This window comes from Saccopteryx bilineata, chromosome 2 (genome assembly GCF_036850765.1).
Source record: "Saccopteryx bilineata isolate mSacBil1 chromosome 2, mSacBil1_pri_phased_curated, whole genome shotgun sequence".
In the NCBI taxonomy this organism is placed as follows: domain Eukaryota; kingdom Metazoa; phylum Chordata; class Mammalia; order Chiroptera; family Emballonuridae; genus Saccopteryx; species Saccopteryx bilineata.
Genome location: NC_089491.1, coordinates 344,232,847 through 344,252,217, shown reverse-complemented (window position 1 = coordinate 344,252,217; position 19,371 = coordinate 344,232,847). Strand labels below are relative to the sequence as shown.

At 44.6% G+C, this 19,371-nt stretch overlaps 1 protein-coding gene across 4 annotated transcripts in view; it reads left to right on the top strand.

The window, feature by feature from the left end:
- TCAF1 (TRPM8 channel associated factor 1) overlaps nt 1–19,371 on the top strand; it is a 38,614-nt gene that overhangs the window by 2,513 nt on the left and 16,730 nt on the right. Inside the window, exons 1-3 of one of the 4 annotated variants that reach the window (XM_066262506.1) lie at nt 10,335–10,500; nt 15,740–15,924; nt 16,381–17,014. In XM_066262506.1, coding sequence (XP_066118603.1) covers nt 16,395–17,014 — 620 coding nt within the window. In that variant the 5' untranslated portion in view covers nt 10,335–10,500; nt 15,740–15,924; nt 16,381–16,394. Of the gene's footprint in view, nt 1–8,091; nt 8,382–10,334; nt 10,501–15,739; nt 15,925–16,380; nt 17,015–19,371 lie in introns of those variants that run through there. The other 3 variants (XM_066262508.1, XM_066262504.1, XM_066262505.1) reach the window with 3 other exon arrangements.

Genomic DNA, 19,371 nt, shown 5'->3' with positions numbered 1-19,371 from the left:
GGCTCTGGTCGCAGCAAAGTGACGCCCAGGAGGGGCAGAGCATCGCCCCCTGGTGGGCAGAGCGTCGCCCCCTGGTGGGCGTGCCGGGTGGACCCCGGTCGGGTGCATGCGGGAGTCTGTTTGACTGTCTCTCCCCATTTCCAGCTTCAGAAAAATACAAAAAACAAACAAACAAAAAAAAAATCTTTATTTTTTTAAACCTTGGGTTTTTTTAATTATTGCTTGATAGTTTATAACTTGTCATTGAATAATTTTAAGTCATTTTACTTATTGTAATTAGTAATGCAATTAGATTGATTGCTACCATCTTATTACATGCTTTTTATTTTTCTGCTTTATCTGTCTCTTTCATTCCTCTCCCTTCTTTCTCCTTTTTTTGCTTTCCCATTTTACTTCTCCTCTTATTTGGAAGTTACATGTTCTAGTGTTTTAGGTTGAATGCCTTAGGAGTATTCTAGTTATATTACACACTTAACTCATATACTTGACAAATACATATAATATATATAGTGTACAATGTAATTTTTTATATGTACATATTGTATAGTGATTACTACAATCAAGCTAATTAACATATTTATCTTGCTCAATTAACCCTTTTTTGGTGAGAACAACTGAGATTTACTCTGCTAGCAAATTTTAAGTACAAAATATAGTAATACAGTATTATTACTATAGTTATTGTACTAGACATTAGATTTTCACAACTACTCATCTTACTTATCCGAAACTTTGCAGTCTTTGACCAATATACCTCCATTTTCCCCAACCCATAACTCCTAGTAACCATCATGGAGTTCTCTGCTTTTATGAGTTTGACTTTCAGATTCCACACATAATTGAAGTTATACAGTGTTTACCTTTCTCTGTCTAAATTAGCTCGAAACTTAGCATAATGCCCTCATGTTCCATCCATCTTGTGCAAATGGCTGTATTTCCTTCTTTATTACAGCTAATTAAATTCCATTGTACATATGTATCACAACTTCTTTATCCATTCATCCATTTGATAGACACTTAGGTTGTTTCCCTAACTTGGCTACTGTGAACAATGCTGCAATGAACATGGGGGTGCAAGTCTTACGTCTTACTGCTAGGTACTTACTGTTAGGTACTTGAATAGATACCCAGAAGTAGCATTGCTGGATAATATCGTAGTTTTATCTTTAACTTTTTGAGGAACTCCTTTATATATTGTTTTCTACAATAACTTAAATTTACATTTCCACCAACAGTGCACAAGGGTTCTCTTTTCTACACATCCTCAATAACACTTGTTAAATGCTTGTCTTTTTGATATCTCCTGGTTTAAATTTGCATTTCCCTGGTGAATAGTGGATTTGGCAACCTTTTCATGTGTCTATTGGCTGTTTGGATGTTTTCTTTTGAGAAGTGTTATTCAGGCCCTTTACTCATTTTTTTTTTCCTGAAGTTGGAAAGAGGGAGGCAGTCAGACAGACTCCCGCATGCGCTGGACCCGGATCCACCTGCATGCCCACCAGAGGGCGATGCTCCGCCCATCTGGGGCCGCTCCAATGGAGCCCCAGCTGCGGGAGGGGAAGAGAGAGACAGAGAGGAAGGAGAGGGGGAGGGGTGGAGAAGCAGATGGGTGCTTCTCCTGTGTGCCCTGGCTGAGAATTGAACCCGGGACTCCTGCACGCCAGGCCGACGCTCTACCACTGAGCCAACCGGCCAGAGCCCTTTACTCATTTTTTAATCAGATTATTTTTTTTCTTGCTGTCAGATTATTTGAGCTCCTTATATATTTTGGATATTAACCCATTATTGGATACTAGAAAGCCCAGTGGTCATACAAAATGACCGCTGTTCTAGATATTATAAATTGTAATTAAAATGATTTGTGCAAAGGTGTCTGCTAATTCAAACTGAATTACCCAGGGAAGGCGGCGGCGAGGACGCCCCTTTGCTTACTGCCCCACGGAATCCCCCCCCCTACTTGCTTAATTGCTTAAAGTAGAGTGCAATGAAGGAAACCACTGGCAGTACATTTCTTAAGAGCCACCGCTAGCTCAATAAATAAAGGTGATTTAAATAATAAAATGTTAATTCACATGTCAAAGATCTCTTTGTACACAACATTTCTTGTGTAGATCTTTCCATCATTTTTAAGCTTGCCTTGCAGAGGACCATCAATTTTTAATTTTACGTCCGTTCTTTCACGAACTCTTGAACAGGCAACATAAAGTTGACTGTGTCCAAATGTAGGCTCAGGTAAAAAAAATGCCAACACGCTTAAGCATTTGGCCCTGAGACTTATTGATGGTCATAGCAAAGGCAAGTTTTATGGGAAATTGTCTACGTCTCAATTGAAACGGCAACCCTGTTTGAGATGGAGCCAAATCAATTCTTGGAATGACATGTATTTCACCTTTAGAGGAGCCAGTCAAAGACTTAGCTATTATGATATTATTTTTCAATTGGAGAACCTCTAGTCTTGTACCATTGCAAAGACCCCTTCTGGTGTTAAGATTTCTTAACAGCATAATAATTGCTCCAATCTTTAACCTCAATTTGTAAGGTGGCATGCCAGAAGACGGGACTATTTGAATGCCGTGGCAACTTCACCCCATTGGCTAGTACAGTTACGCAAGCAACCAATAAGCTATCGGTGACAAACAGACACTTAAGCCACATATAATAAAGATATGGTTTGAAACTATTTCTCCCATTCATAGGTTTTTCCTTCACTCTGTTGATGGTTTCTTTTGCTAAGCAGATGCTTTTTAGTTTGACATAGTCCCACCTGCGTTTTGGGGTCATGTCCAAACACTTCATTACCCAGACCAATGTCAAGGAACTTTTCCCTATGTTTTCTTCTAGTTGCTTCACAGTTTCAGGTCAAATGTTTAAGTCATTAATACATTTTGAGTTGATTTTCATATGGTGAAGAAAGGGTTCGATTTCATTTTTTTGCACTTGGATATCTAGTTATTCCAACATCATTAACTGAAGAGACTATCCTTTCTCCATTATATGGTCTTTACACCTTTTTTAAGGATCAGCTAAATGTAAATGTGAGGATTTAGGTCTGGGCTCTCTATTCTGTTCCATTGGTCTATACGTCTGTTTTTATGCCAGTTCCATGCTGTTTTCATTACTATAACTTTGTAGTATTGTCTGAAATCCAGCACTGTGATGCATCAAATTTTATTATTCTTTTTTGACAGAGACAGAGAGTCAGAGAGAGGGATAGATAGGAACAGACAGACAGGAAGGGAGAGAGATGAGAAGCATCAATTTCTTGTTGTAACACTTTAGTCGTTCATTGATGCTTTCTCATATGTGCCTTGACCGTGGGGCTCCAGCAGACTGAGTAACCCCTTGCTCAAGCCGGCGACCTTGGGTCCAAGCTGGTGAGCTTTGCTCAAACCAGATGAACCTGCGCTCAAACTGGTGACCTCAGGGTCTCGAACCTGGGTCCTCCGCATCCCAGTCTGATGCTCCATCCACTGCACCACCCCCTGGTCAGGTCAAATTTTATTCTTCTTACTTAGGTTTTCCTAGGCTATTTAAATTCTTTTGTAGGTCCACATGAATTTTAGGATTTTTTTTTCTATTCAGTGGAAAATGTCATTGTAGTTTTGATAAGGTTTGCACTGAATCTGTAGATAGCTTTGGGTAGTGTAGACATTTTAACATTACTAATTCAACCAATCCACAATTCTCTCAGCTTCTATTTATCTATAATTGTCTTTATTTTGCCTTCATTTTTGCTGTGCATAGAATTTTAGGTTGGCAGATTTTATCTTTTTTCTTTTTTTTAAAGCAATTCTATTGTGTTTTGGTTTCTCTCATTTCTTTTGAAAACCAGCTGTATTATTGTTCTGCTGAATGTAAAGTTTCCTTTATGTCAGGCTGATTTTCAATTTCCTCCTGACTTTGTTTTTTAGCAGTTTGACTATGATGTGCCTAAGTGTAGTTTTCTTTGTATTTATTCTACTTAGGTAATGTAGTTTTTTCAAGTTGAGTTTTGGTGTTTTTCATCTCTTTCAGGAAATTTTTAGTCATTATTAATATATTCCTTCTGTTTCATTCTCCCTCTCTTCTTCTGGGCTCTAATCACATATAATTTATATCTTTTTATCATGTCTTATAATTCTATTACGCTCTTTCTAAATTATTTCATCTCTTTGTACATCATCCTCCCGTCCCTGTATTATTGGTTAATACTTTCTATTAAACTTTTTTACAGTTCATCAATTCTCTGGTCATTTGTGTCTAATATGCTATTAAAACCAACTATTGAATTCCTGATTTCAATGATTATATTTTTATTTTTAAAGTCTCTATTTTACTCTTTTATGAGTTTTAAGTCTATCCTGAAATTCTCCATCTTTGTTTCTGTTATATATGGACATATTCACAGTTATTATAAAGTCAGTCCCTAAGAATTCAACTGTCTGTACCACTTGTGAGTCTGTTTCTATTATCTGTTGTTTCTCTGAGTTCTTGGCAGTTTACCTGATTTTTAGCCTCTCTCTAAAATTTTTTATTAGATGCAAGACATAATGAAAAATTATAACGTTCTTGTTGATGTTGTTATTTTTTAAATAACTTTTTCAGGGGTGAGGGATAGATAAAGTACTAGCAGAGTAATTTCATATTATACTATCAAAGGTTAGTTTTAAGCTTTCTTGGAACTGATCCATTTCAGATTTTTCCTTTATCCAACAGCGTAGTCCTTACTCCTAGAGTGTCATTCTTAGTTACATGCTATGGAGTTTCTCATATCGTAACTGAAAACAGAGCGTGTTGATAAGAATTGTTTCCTTTGGTGGTAGTTGGCCATCACTGCTTTATTCCCAAAACAGTGCAGCTACTGAAATGACCACTCAATTGTTCTTTACTATATTAGCTACCATTTTCTGCAAATTTTTTTTAAATTAATTAATTTATTTATTTTTGTGGGGAGTGTGGGGAAGGTATCTCTCTGTAATGCATAGTTCAGGAGTCAGCCAGGGACTTGAGGGGAATATGTACATAGAATTTTAGATTCATGTCTTCTGAGATTTCTTCTTCTCTGAAGTTTTGCCCTTTGAGTTCCAGTGGTTTGGTAATCTGAAGCCAATAAGACTCACACTTCTACTTGCCCTCTGTTACCCAGCATGTGAACTAGAAAATACGCTAAAGGAAAAAGCCACAGGGAATGTTGGAGCTTCTCAACTCCTGCTTGTTTAGTTGGCTCTTCAGAGTCTTCCATTGTTTCCTATATTTTGTTTAACTTTTATTGCTGTTTTCAGTGGGAGCGTTGTTACAAATAAGGTGTTCTCTCAGTGCCACAATTAAAAGTCTCTCATTGTTCTGTCTCACATCTCAAATGATCAGAGATCATTTTATTTCTTCTTTAGACACATGCTTTAGAATTTTTTCAAAGCAGGTATTTTACAATAACCCTTCCATACTTGTTGGTCTGAAAATAAAATTTTAAAGAATGTTGTAATTGAAGATTACTGTAGGGGAGAAAGCAGAGAGGTGGCACTTGGGTAGCTTCCAGGATGGTCCTGCTTTGAACATTGCTGCACATGCTTTTTGGTGGTGTGTGTATGCATTTCTAGTAGCTATATATCTAAGAGTGGTATTACTGAATAGCCCCCCCTTCTTTTTTCAAACAATTTTTCTAACATTTTAAAAAACATGAAATGCCTAAAGGAAAAGTTACTGGTCAACTCTCCCCACTTCCTGAAGTCACCAAATATGTCCTTATTTTTCCTGCTAGATAAATCTAAACATAAAAAAGAATTGTAAATGTTTCACTGAAAATATAGATTGAAAGCATTCCTCAAGGTATGACGAGCTCATCCTTTTCAAGAACTGCATATTTTGTAGTATGGATCTTTTTTTTTTTTTTGTATTTTTTTCTGAAGTTGGAAACAAGGAGGCATTCAGACAGACTCCCGCATGCACCCAACGGGGATCCACCCAGCATGCCCACCAGGGGGCGATGCTCTGCCCATCTGGGGCGTTGCTCTGTTGCAACCAGAGCCATTCTAGCACCTGAGGCAGAGGCCACAGAGCCATCCTCAGCGCCTGGGCCAACTTTGCTCCAATGAAGCCTTGGCTGTGGGAGAGGAAGAGAGAGACAGAGAGGAAGGAGAGGGGGAGGGGTGGAGAAGCAGGTGGGCGCTTCTCCTGTGTGCCTTGGCCGGGAATCGAACCCATGACTCCTGCACGCCAGGCCGACGCTCTACCACTGAGCCAACTGGCCAGGGCCTATGGATTTTTAATAAACTATTCATTCCTTCCTATGTTGCTGAATATGTATAGAACTTACTATCTCAAAAGTGATTTCAGTATGTTAAAATTTCATGGCAGTCTCTACTCAGGGCAAAAACTGGAAAGAAAACCAGAAACTCTAGGGGAATTAGCAATAGGGAAGGATATAGGACTTAAAATTGAGTTAGTAACATGAAGTCAGAAACAGAGAGGTTAGAACCTGCTGAAATTTTGGGAGATATAGAAAGGAAACAAAAGGCTTAGGAGAGAAAGTTAAAAGGAAACAGCACAAAGAAAAGAAAACTTACAGTGCAGTACAGGAAATTTGTAATTAATCCATTTTCTACATCAAGCTGCTGTTTGTCTTTTTTTGAGGAGGGATACTAGGATTGCCTTCCTTGGTCTGCATTCATCTATTTTGTCTATCAGTCCATCAAGTGGACATTGTGGAGCACCTGTTCACAGGTCATGTGAAGTGGAGAATCAACGGAAGAAAATAACCACAGTCCGTGGCTTATGCCTACTCAGGTTGGAGAACTGTAATGAAACCCCAAAGTATAATAATTACAGGATGTGGCACTCTACCCCCTTTACCACGGAATCCACATTCCCGCACAGGGTCCAGCCTGGACACTGTTTTGTGGTCGGTTTTGTGTTTGAGAGAGAGCTTTTTAATGATCTCTTCATAGGGCCCGTTTGATCTGGGGATACCTCCTTAGGTCCCCGGTGAACAGAGGCCAGAGGGTGATGGGTGAGGTAGTGAGAAAACAAGAGAATGAACTGAGACCACAAGACCTGTTCAGGGCCTTGGGGCCAACCACAAAAAAGGACCAGTGATTTTCCCCCAGGTTCTAAAGTTGTGCTCACAAGGCTAGATGAGCAGATACTGGTTCAAGCAGGACCGGGTCAGGCAGAAAGCCAGGTTCTGGCTCAAAAGTCAAGGGCTGAATTTCACTCTTACTCGATTCAGATGAGTCAGGACTATAAACAAAGTGCAAGAAACCCACCCAGAGGGAGAAATCATATTTAAAGAGTGGTTACTACCAGCTGTCTGAACAAAAATATTTTAACTATTTTTAGTTCACTAAATTGGTCTATCTTTATCACAAAATAATATATTTAATAGTAGTATTAAAACTTCAGTGAGAGCCACGGCTGGTTGGCTCAGCAGTAGAGTGTTGGCCTCGCATGTGTATGTCCCAGATTCGATTCCCGGTTAGGGTACACATTTGCTTCTCCATCCCTCTCCCTCTCTCTTCTCCTCCCCTCCTGCAGCCATGGCTTGATTGGAGCGAGTTACCCCCCACCCCACAGACGCTAAGGATGGCTCCATGGCTTCCGCCTCAGGCACTAAAAAATGGCTCCAGCTGCAACAGAGGAAGCCCCCCCCACACACACTGAACAGAGCATTGCCCCTTAGTGGGCTTGCCGAGTAGATCCCGGCGGGGCGCATGCAGGAGTCTGCCTCTGCCTCCCCTCCTCTCACTAAAAAATAAAAAAGTCAGTGAGGTGTAGGAAGAAAAATACATAAAAGTAAGCTCCTCTTTCCTGTCTAAAGTACTGATGCTAATAGTTTGATGCATGTTTTTCATATGGTTTCTATGTTTATATAAAATATTTCTAAAGATTTTTTGTACAAAAATGCAAATTCCCCATTTTACTACCAGGTTGTGTTTATTTAAAATCTAAATATAAGCCTAAATTCTGCCAAATATTTAGATTTAACTCATCCTTGCAAATAGTTGTGCATTATTTTATATAAAAATTAATCATAATTCGTCACCATTCCCTTGTTGGAAAATAGTCTCACAGATATATTTTTCAACAAATCGCCTTGCCGTGCAATCTCCATCCTAGATTTGGGGCGGCATCTTGATGCTGAAACCGACACAAAGCAAGGCCTCTGTGATCAGGGGGCGTGGGGGTGGCCAGACTCCGCCCCGCCGCCGCCGCTGCCAATCGGCTCCCAGGACGGCCCCCATTCGCCCCCACTCTGCACCACAGACCACCTACCCTACACCGCTTCCAGTATCGTGGACACCAGTTTTCAAATCTGCAGGCTCTATTCCCTCTCCTCGCCACATCTCTGCGGAGGAGGAGGCCCTTCCCCCTCCGAAGTAGCCCGGTGTAAAATTGCTGGACAGCCGGTGAGTCTTATTCAGTGACGATTTCTGGACCCGGAGCAGGCCTGGGTGCAGCACCGACAGAGTCCAGTGGTCCGGTCCAGTGGTCCTGGGTGGGAGAGGGGGAGTTCGGGCCCAGAGCCGGGGAAGCACCGGGGAGGGGCGCCCGCGGGGCTGCGGAGGCGGTCGGGTTTGAGGCCTGAGACCGCTTGAAGGAGGCAGATGCGTTTCAAAGAAGATTGCCTGCGGTTTCTGCCTTTTTTCCTCCCCTCTGGCTCTTAATTACTGCGTGCTGCCAGTCTTCTCCTCCAGGAACCTAACCATCAGGAGTCTAACATATCCCTGTCCTTTAAAAACATTTCTCATGAAGACATAGTTCAAGGCTATGGATACGTGCAGAAAATAATAACACAGATGTATCAGAGGTTGACATTTTATCACCTTTGCTTCAGCTCTGCCTGTGTGTGTGTGTGTGTGTGTGTCTTCCTTTCTAAGAAACAAAACCTGACAAGACCTTTTCCCCACCAAATCTCATTTCCTCTTCCTTAGAGGTAAATCAGATGTTATCTTTCCCATTTATATTTTTGGGGTTTTTTACCATTTATTTTTATGTAAGCAATATATGCGTTTTCGTTTTGATTTAAAATTTTTTATAAAACTCAGTATTTTGGGGTTCCACCTTTTGGTGCGACTAGTCTTGGCATTTCAGACCTGAAAGGGACACAGCAAGCTAGTTGCCAGCCCTCCGTGTTTGAGGACGCATAGCAAGGGACCTGTTTTTTGTCACACAGGTGGTCCCTGAAGGGACCCTGAATTCAGGTTCTCTTGATATCTCTTCCTGGTGTTTCCTCTCTGCAAACCGTGCCATTGAGCTCACCTACTGCATTCTGCTATTGATTATTGTTCATAGGAGTCAATTGGGGGTGCGGGGTGGGGGGGGCAGTGTTTAAAGGGAGATTGGGAAAGGAATATGGTTTCAGTTGGGACCAAAGCCCTAGAAGTAAAAGATTAAAATGCACATCAGGTTTAAAAGATACACATTTTCCCGAAGCATGGAGTATTGATGCTTAGGCCTACCTGAAGATTTGTTTTACTTACACAATCATACAGTCTTACTATCTGCTAGACAGAGATAGAAGAACTTTACAAGTATTCACTCACCTAATACAAACCTTAAAATAAATCTGTAATATAGGTACTTAGTTCATCCTCCCCATTTTACAGGTAATAAAACTGAGGCATAAAGGAATTAAGTAACTTGCTCAAAGTCACTCAGCCCACAAAACGTAGCCCTGAGATCTGAATCTTGGCCATCTGATGGCAACCTGGGTTTCTGACCTCTATACTACCCTCATTCCACAGGCCCCGGGTAGCACCTGAGCCAGGGCAAGTCATCACACAAAGTAGGAACTTGCAATTCATAGAAGGGAGGAGCAGCTGCCAAACAATCATTAGAGAGGACTTAGCTACCTGTTGTTTGTTTGAAATATAATATATCCTTATTTTTAGTTTACAAAAGTAACATAAAACAATGCCAACAAGATAGCGCTATATAAAAGTTTCCCTCCTCTATTCCTCTGGTTAAATCGTATTGACAGAGATGTATCATTCCCTTCACCTACCATAATATAAATATACACAGGGCTGTTTTATATTATAAAAAAAGAAAGCATATTGAACAATTCCTACAGTTTTTATTTTCCCTTTGGCAATACTTCAAGCAAATTCCTCTAACTGAATGGAGATCTAAGCTCTCTATCTATCTATCTATCTATCTATCTTATACAGTAGTTTATCCAGCCTTTCTCTTATCAGTGAATAGTCAGAGAAGTTTATGTCTCAAATAAACGGCCGGTCCCACTACCATCAGGAGGGGGGCCAACGCCGCAGTGTCCAGCTGACTGGGCAGGCGACACAAAGAAGCGCTGTCCCCTGCCAAGCGCCGCCCCTCGGGCTCGATCCCGCCCGGGAGGAAGTGGGGAGGAGACTGCTCGGGAACCCCTCCTCTGCTCCCCCTCCGTCTCCTCCGCACTCCTCGCCCCGGCGCGGCTTGCGAGGAAGCCCCTTCCCCGCTGCCCCGTGCGCCCCTCGGCGTCCAGCCCTGCCCCTCCAGCGGCCCCTTTGTACGTTGCAAGGCGACCAGGTGAGTGGCTCTCTCCAGGCCGGAGAAGGGTAAGTGGCGGCGGATCGGTGGGGGTCTGGGGAAGGGCGGTGCCGGAGGCCGAGAGGGGGGCGCGGAGGGACCTGTGGGAGCCCAAACCCGGGACATAATCCCTCGCCGCTTGTGTCGAGGTCCTGTTAGCGGTCGTCCTCTGCCCTGGGGCTCCGCGTCGCGCCTGCCGCAGTGCTCCTCCCGGGGGCCCTGACATGTGACATCTGTTTGCCTGCTTTGTGTCGTCGAGTTACACGCAGGCCTGCCCTGGAGGAATTGCATGGAATCCGCAGCTCTGGGCGATGAGAATACCAGGGCCCGGCGAGGAGGCAGGGCTGCCTCAGGGTCACACAGGTGGCTGGTGGCGGAGCATTGCTTCTGTCCTCCTGCCCTTTAATCTTGGCGCACACCGTGTCTGGGACCAAGGTCCCCCACCGACTCGCACTGGTCCCCTGGAGGCTGGAGCGTGTGGAAGAGAGGCCACCCGTCCCTCCCCAACCTCCTTGCCAGCAGGCCCTGCCAACCCCAGCTTTCCCCTCGGCACCCCTCCTCCCCCAGCTGTCTCCACCCTCTAGCTGAGCCCCCCTCCTCTCCTCCCCTGACGTCACCGACTTGCTCTTTGTAGATCGGCCCTGGGCCTAGGGAGGAGAGTCTGGCCCCGGCGAGAGCCCGCAGTGGAAAAGGGGGGAGAGGAATCCCGCCCCAGAACTTAGTAGTGACAGTCCCTGGAATGTGGGACGTCCCTTCTCCGGGCTGTGTGCCTTTGACAGAACGCCCTCGGAGGCAGCCTGATCGACACCTAGTAAGAGGCAGCACCAGGAATTTTTTAAAAAGCAAAGCAGGCTTTCTCACCCAAGGGCTGATGGTCCTCCATTCTACTGTTCCGGGAGGTTACACTGTTAGAGAGGTGAGCGGAAAGACAGAGCACCAGGGCAGCTCAGCCATTAGGAAGGGAGTGCAGTAAGATCAACCGTGGGGAACAGAAATGGGGGTGGGAATGATTCCAGAGAGCTACAAGCACACCTTCAAAGATAACAGCAATTGTCTTTTTTAAGGCTGGGCAGTGGCATATGGGAATCAGATTAATTTTTTTAATTGTTTTATTAATTTACCATCTGTATCCTTCCACGTGCATTACATATTCTTTTAAATGTATGGATTAAACCATTTTTAAGTGACAAGGAAGATTGAGCAGGGACTATCTCAGACAGACTGCAAAAGAAGAAGTTGGACCCACCCTAATTCTGGCTTAAGAGAAGTTGATGGACATTGGAAAAGATATTGGACATGTAAGGAAAAAGAGAAAGGGATTGTGGAAGAAAAGTGCATGAAGAGGAGCAGACCTATATAATTGGATGTCTCTGATATGCACCATTTTCAGGACCAGGGTAGCTGTTTGCTGAAGAGGTCATCCTTGGTGGCTCTGACACCTGTACCTTATGGCCATCATTCAGTCATCCATCTACAGAGTTCCTGTTGACTCTCCTAGGAAATCCACAATCTCCTAGATCTGATCTCAGACGTTCTCCCTATCTTGCGGATTTGAAATCGAATTATAATGCAGGATGTGGTACAATAAGCAACACAGGCTCATGACTCGCCTTCCTGCCCATATACATCTCTTAGGGGAAACCCTATTTAGATACCCTGGGGTCACTCTGTGGCAGGGGTAGGGGATTTGTAAGGCTCTCTCCCTGAGTTCTCAGTTGTACCTGCAGTACCATCTGCTCTAGAGGCGCTTGGGTTCCTGCAGGAGAGAAAGCAAGACCCATAGAAATAGAACCAAAGGTGAAGGACTTAAGAGGAGAAGTCAAAGGTATTTCTCCAGACTGTGTCCGTCTGAGCTCACCACGCTTGGAGGGCAAACAGGGATTCAGGCCACAAGAGGAGGCATTTGGTTGAAGAGTCAAGTGTCAGAGTTACCCATAGCTGGTTAAAGTAGAAACAGACCCAGCTGCAAAGCTCAGGGTACCCCCACAGAGGAGAAAAATCAGGCTTCATGATGGGCATATACATGCACAACTTACGGGGAGGTGAGGGAAGACATTTTGGAATGAATGACATAGGATCAATTATCAATCTAATCATTTCTGGGCTCAATCATTTAATGCATGTTTACTTGGTTCACTGAATTCATATTACCTATGCTATTTTTAATTGTAACGCTAGTACCGAAACCAGTTCAAAGGATGCAGACTTGCAAATAAGAGAGAGTACTGTCGTTGGCCTCTTCCCTTCCTAATGGAAGTCTGTTGAAATGTTGCCTCATAGGTTTTTTATATATATAAGAAACAGGTACTTAACAGGCTGATCTATTTCTTAGGAACATGGACTCCAGGACTAGCTTTCCTGGACCTACCACGACTACCTGTGTGACTTAAGCAAGTAACAAAATCTCTGGCTGTCTTTTTTTGTTTTCTTTGTGTTTTTGCCCATCTCTAAAATGGGGACAGTGATAATGCATACCTCACAGGTTTATCGTCAGGATTAAATAATTTATGTAAAGCACTTATAATAACGCCAGGAACCTGGTAAGCACTGTCGTGTCACTGAGTGCTACTACTCTACTACTAAAATGACTAGTTCTACTGCAGCATCACCGTCCCAACAAAAATGGGTTTCTGTCCTATATATTATGATGATTTGAAATTTTCACTTAAAATAGATCTAGGACATTCTTCTAGGTAGAGGCAAAATGGATGTAAGTCATCCTTTGTAACAGCATGTGATACTCTATGAGGCAGATTACCATACTTGGCTCAAACATTGTTCCTCTCAAAGGCGGCCTGGCCACATGCACAGCACAGGCCGTGTTCATACTCAGGCTGACGCTGCAGACTCCCGGTGCAGGAACGGGGGCGGGGGGGACTGGCAGAGAAAAAAGGGGGCCACGTCCCCCGCCAGACCCTGCTCACTCGAGTTGTCAGTCTGGGTCAGGAGAAAGGTACAAGAAGGAGACCCATCAGGGAAAGCCTTCCTCTTTTCCCAAGTCCCCTGCTTTTGAAATCTCCAAGCCACCTGCCCTTCCCTTGGTCATTTCACAGATATTTCTTCTCCCTTGTACCAGCTCAGAGGACAACCAGAGAGACAGAAGTGTGAGTTCCCTGCTCTCGGTGTGTTTGGAGTGTCAACACCAGCAGCGACACAGGCCCAGAGAGAAGGGGTCTGAGGGGAAGCTCTACATGGGGAGTGCATGGGGGGCTGGCGGGGGACTGTGCCCCAGGGTCATATGTTGCAGTATAGGGAGTTGTGGGGGCAGGATATGTGGATAATGTGTGTGGCTTTGGGTTAGAGATCCTGAACTTACAGGAGTCAAACTGGTTCCAAGCAGCATTTCCTGTCAGTTACCTATCTCCATTTCTAGGTTGGTTTTTTTTTTTTTTTTTTTTTTGCATTTTTCTGAAGCTAGAAACAGGGAGAGACAGTCAGACAGACTCCCGCATGCGCCCGACCGGGATCCACCCGGCACGCCCACCAGGGGGCGACGCTCTGCCCACCAGGGGGCGATGCTCTGCCCATCCTGGGTGTCGCCATGTTGCGACCCTCCTGGGTGTCGCCATGTTGCGACCAGAGCCACTCTAGCGCCTGGGGCAGAGGCCACAGAGCCATCCCCAGCGCCCGGGCCATCTTTGCTCCAATGGAGCCTTGGCTGCGGGAGGGGAAGAGAGAGACAGAGAGGAAGGCGCGGCGGAGGGGTGGAGAAGCAAATGGGCACTTCTCCTATGTGCCCTGGCCGGGAATCGAACCCGGGTCCTCCGCACGCTAGGCCGACGCTCTACCGCTGAGCCAACCGGCCAGGGCTCTAGGTTGGTTTTGTGACAGTAAGCATTCCTGGATCTTTAATACTGCTGCTTTTATTTGTAAGAGCGGTTATTAGAGGAGGGATTGCTCATCTGTGGTTGCCGTTGTCACATGGTCGTTAGGCTCTCAGTCCTTATGGTCCTTAAAGCCTTTGGACGCTGGACATCATTAGCTACCTTTGTCTTCTTCAACTTCTTCTCTGCCTTTTCCTCTCTTCCTTCTTCACTGCCTTCTTTTTTGACAACATGAGCAACATAAAGTTATATTTTTATTTGCCTGATTAGTGAGATTGAGCATATCTTTATAGACTGATTGACCACATGAATTTCCACATGAATATCTCCTCTCAGGAGGACAGGATTTCAATGGATAGAAAGATGGGGAGTGGGGAGTGGGAAGGGACGAGAATGGGAAGAGAACCTAAAGGAAAAGCTGGCATGTCAGGGATGCCAGGTGTCCCGGAAGCCACAGAGAGGTTGGGTGGCAGGAGGTACGGCTGGGAAAGTGAGGAGTAGCCAGCCCTGGGGGCCTCACACCCGCTCTGAGCGCTCAGATTTCCCCCTGTGGGCCATGGTGAGGTCCGGCAATGGGGGTCCTCTTCTGGGTGGCTTTAGAAGAATACTGGTGACCGCAGGTACTAGTGACTGAGAAACTGGATCAGTGCAGTCAAGGACTGAGTTACAGAGGACCCGAACTAGGTTAATGGCAGTGTGACTAGAAATTGAGAACAAGGACATTGACAGGATATGGAGCAGGGGGGAGGGACACAACTGTGGTTCTGGGTGGCTTGCTGCCCTGGTTATTTGTGGACACCAGGAGAGCAGGGAATGGACAGGCTCTCATTAGCCAATTAGCTGCTGACTGTAGCTTTTCAGTAGTTCTCTGAGGTAGAGGTCACCCTTGTTGACCATCGGGGACATCAGGCTTAGGTAGTGTACCTAAGAGGGGCTGCATTGGAGGGAAAAGGATAAATGTCATACTTCTTGAGTTTTAGAGACGGCTGCCGATCAGAGAGTATGCTCTTTGCGTGGGGACTGGGGCCTTCCCAACATGACCTGGGGAAGTGCCACAGGCTTTTTCAGGGGTCAATGGAAATACTTGGGAACTCAATACAATACTAATTATTATTAGTATTGCCTCCAAAATTATGAAAACTATAAAATCAGAATCAGTATATCCTTAATCCAACATTTGTAAAATCTACAATAGCATTAGATCGGGCTTTTTTGTTTACAAGAATTCTGTTACGCACATACTTAGTTTATGCTTGCCCAATTATAAGCAAATATACATTGGTATGTGTGTGTATATTTCTGTATAATCTCATATACATTATAATAAATGATTAATTCCCCTAAATATAATAAATAATTGAAAGACACTTAACCTGTATAATTCCCTTATTCCTCGGGACATCCTTACGTGGTAGATCCTACTACCCTTACTTAACGAGTGCGGAAACTAAGTCTGAGAAGACGTGCCTGATTTCACAGTTAGCAACAGCAAAACCGAGATTCAGACCCAGAAAGCCTAACTCCGGAGCCGAACTTTTAATCTCCTGGCCATATTGCCTTGTGAATGAGCGTGTTCTCCGACAAAGGAAATAGAAAAGAGGTAAGGGCCTTAAGAGGGAGCTCATGGTAAAGAAGCGGAGGATCTTTGTGAACACACACACACACACGCCTTCCTCCACCTGGAGAGGTGAAAATAAGAATCTTCCATGATTTTATAACTTGTTACCATCTGCAAATAGGTCACATTCTCAGGTACTGGGGCTTGATACTGAAACAGCTCCCTTTGGGGACATATTCTTCACTTCTGTTTGTTTCCCTGGGTGACTGAAAAGCATTGAGTCCTTTTAGTTTGACCCCGAGGGTTTAAGAGGACAGGGTGTGACGGGGTCTCCTAGACTGCACACACGGCCACCCCTGGTGAGTGCCTGCGTCACTTCATGGTGTCAGTCTCATCTGTGTAATGGGAAGAACTTCCCAGCTAGTGCAGGAATGAACCGCTTGGCCTGTTGACTTGTTTATTCCTCCCCAAGTTTAGCCTTTGCCTTCCTCTCTGCAGAAGCCGATCCAGCCATGGCGACCCCCTCTGCTGCCTTTGAGGCCCTTATGAATGGAGTGACGAGCTGGGATGTCCCTGAAGATGCCGTCCCATCTGAACTGCTTCTCATTGGAGAGGCCTCCTTCCCCGTGATGATGAATGACATGGGCCAGGTCCTCATTGCCGCATCCTCCTATGGCCGAGGCCGCCTGGTGGTGGTGCCCCACGAGGACTACTTGGTGGAAGCCCAGCTCTCTCCCTTTCTCCTCAATGCAGTGGGATGGCTCTGTTCTTCCCCTGGGGCTCCAGTTGGGGTACACCCATCCCTGGCAGCCCTGGCCAAAATCCTCGAGGGCTCTGGATTGGAGGCAAAGCTTGAGCCAGAAGTGGAAGACTCCCTGGGGGTTTACTGCATTGACGCCTACAACGAGACCATGACTGAGAAGTTGATCAAGTTTATGAAACGTGGAGGAGGCTTGCTCATCGGAGGCCAGGCCTGGGATTGGGCCAACCAGGGCGACGATGAAAGGGTTCTGTTCACATTCCCTGGGAACCTTGTGACCAGCGTGGCGGGCATATACTTCACCGACAACAAGGGAGACACGAGTTTCTGCAAAGTGTCTAAGAAGATGCCCAAGATCCCAGTCCTAGTCAGGTGAGTGCATTCCCACAGCAGGGAGCTGGTCCCAGGTTAAGAAGCAGACACTGTCCTTGTGTTCAGGTTACTCCCAGACTAAACAACAGAACCTGGCACTCAGACGTGGATTCTCCATAAATCATCCAGCTAGTAAGAATACCCTGAGTCACAGGAGAGGCAGGGTCTCCATTGCTGCTGCCTACTTATCTCTTTGAGGGGAGAAATTTCTTAGTGGCCATATTTCACTCAGCATCTAGCTTAATAAAATAACCATGTGGGTTCCCAGAGTTTGCACGGCTAACCTGGGAAGGTTCATAGCAGAAGGCTGCTTGCAACTGAAATGTGAGGAAAAAGAAAACAGACGTGAGATGCCCTATACGACTGTCTAGAGAGCCGTGGCAAAGGTTTTAATATGTCCAGCCGGGTGGGATTAGGATGGCAGCAAGAAGCAGAGAAAACAGAAAAGACGGCACAGGTTGTCTACACTCAGTCTAGGAGTTAGGAGAGGGTATCCTCTCTTGGTCGGTGCCCAGTAAACATTGACTGGATAGATGAGCAGATGAATGGATGAAAGTGATTAGAAGCTGGCAGGCTCAGGAGTAGGAAAAGTGCACCAGGACACACCCTGTATTGCATGTTAAAGCTCTCACAGCCCTGGCCAGATAGCTCAGTGGGTTAGGGCATCATCCTGAAGCAGAGGTTGCTGGTTTGATGCCCAGTCAGGACACCTACAGGAACAGATCAATGTTCCTATCTTTCTCTCCCTTCCTCTCTAAAATCAATAAAATAAACATTAAAAAAAAAAAAAAACTCTTATAGTAGGTTAATAGGACATACCAGGGCTGCTAGAGGGTCAAGGAACGAATGAGTCATGCCTCTCCTTGGCAAGGACCTCCTAGAACACCCCACAGCTCCATTCTCACACGTGCAATGAGGGGAGGCACAGTGCTCAGAGGCATACTGATTGATCCAATTGATCAAACTTCGATGATCTTGGAATAGGAAGGTAAGACTTGGCCATAGTTTTATTTCTTACCAGCCTAATTCCCCCTTAGTTGCCTTAAAAGTTGTTTTTCTCTTCCAAAACATACCTTTTTTTCCTTTGGCTATGCCTAAATCATCTCTCCTACGCAGTGATTCCAACTCGGGGGTGGTTAGGTCATCTGTGTACGTGTATGTATGTGTGTGTATGCATGCACATGCACATGCAATCAACTTGAAAGCTAATGCTTAAGAAAACATCTGATTTAATAAAGGAAGTGTGTAGCATCTATAGTGGAGATTACAGGTTACTATATTGGTGATTTACTAGGTAAGATTGCATCGTACCTCCTGACTCTTTGCTTTTATAGGGAGGTACATTACTCACACATTAGGTGGGCAACTTTTTGACCCGTGGATGAATTGAGGGTGGTAACAGTCACTTTCCTGAGATTACTGGTTGAAGTGAAGTAAGCCGAAGAAACTAAAGTGCAAATATTAACTACTGCCCACTGTTGAGCGCTTGGCCCTTCCTCCACTCCTGCTGTGATAGGTAATGTCATACAAAATACCTTCCAAGCACTTTAGAAATGCTAGACAGCACAAGACACTGAGATGCTTCTGTTAGAATTCAAGAAGATGATTTCCATCACCGGCTGAATGAGGTTTCGATTAAAAGCCCCTGTGGGTTTAGCCACTCTGCCAAAGTGTCTTGTGACTTATTTTTAAACCCTCCTTTGTACAGATGAGTGCAAATTAACCTTTCACCTTTAATCTCATTATTTGCAAGTTTCTTACCAAATTAAATTCTAAACAATATCTTGGAATTCTCTCCACCTTCTAAAATTAGAGTCCATAGGTCTTATTAAGGTGAATCAAATTCTTTCAGAAGGAGTTACTACCTTGCATGGTCAGAAAAATAAAACTATAAGTGGTAAAACCTTGTGATCTACTTTTAGCGTGATAAGAATACCCACCAGATGTCAGGACATGAGCCTCATAGTCACTGCCCTACCTTCCCACAAGTGTCGTGATATACAGTTAGATCACTTAGTCTCTGTGTCCGAAGCTGCCTGTAGTCTGTTCCCTTGAGCAGTCTCTCCATGTGCAGAGCCAGTCCCACCTTCTTCTTATTAAGAATTTCATATGGACAGGCACCAGGTCCACTGTCATAAACTACCCGCAGCCCCACCACAGGACTTGGGATTCTAGTAAGATCTCATGTGCCCTTGAATATGCACCGACTTTGGAGAAGGCAGACTTTAATAACTTGACAAGCTCTGTTGGGGGCTTGCTCTAAACCACTGAGCCTGAGCTAACCTCTCTAAGCCTCATCTCTAAAGTGGAATGACTAATGACTACCTTCCAGGGTGGTGAGAACTGAATGACTTAAG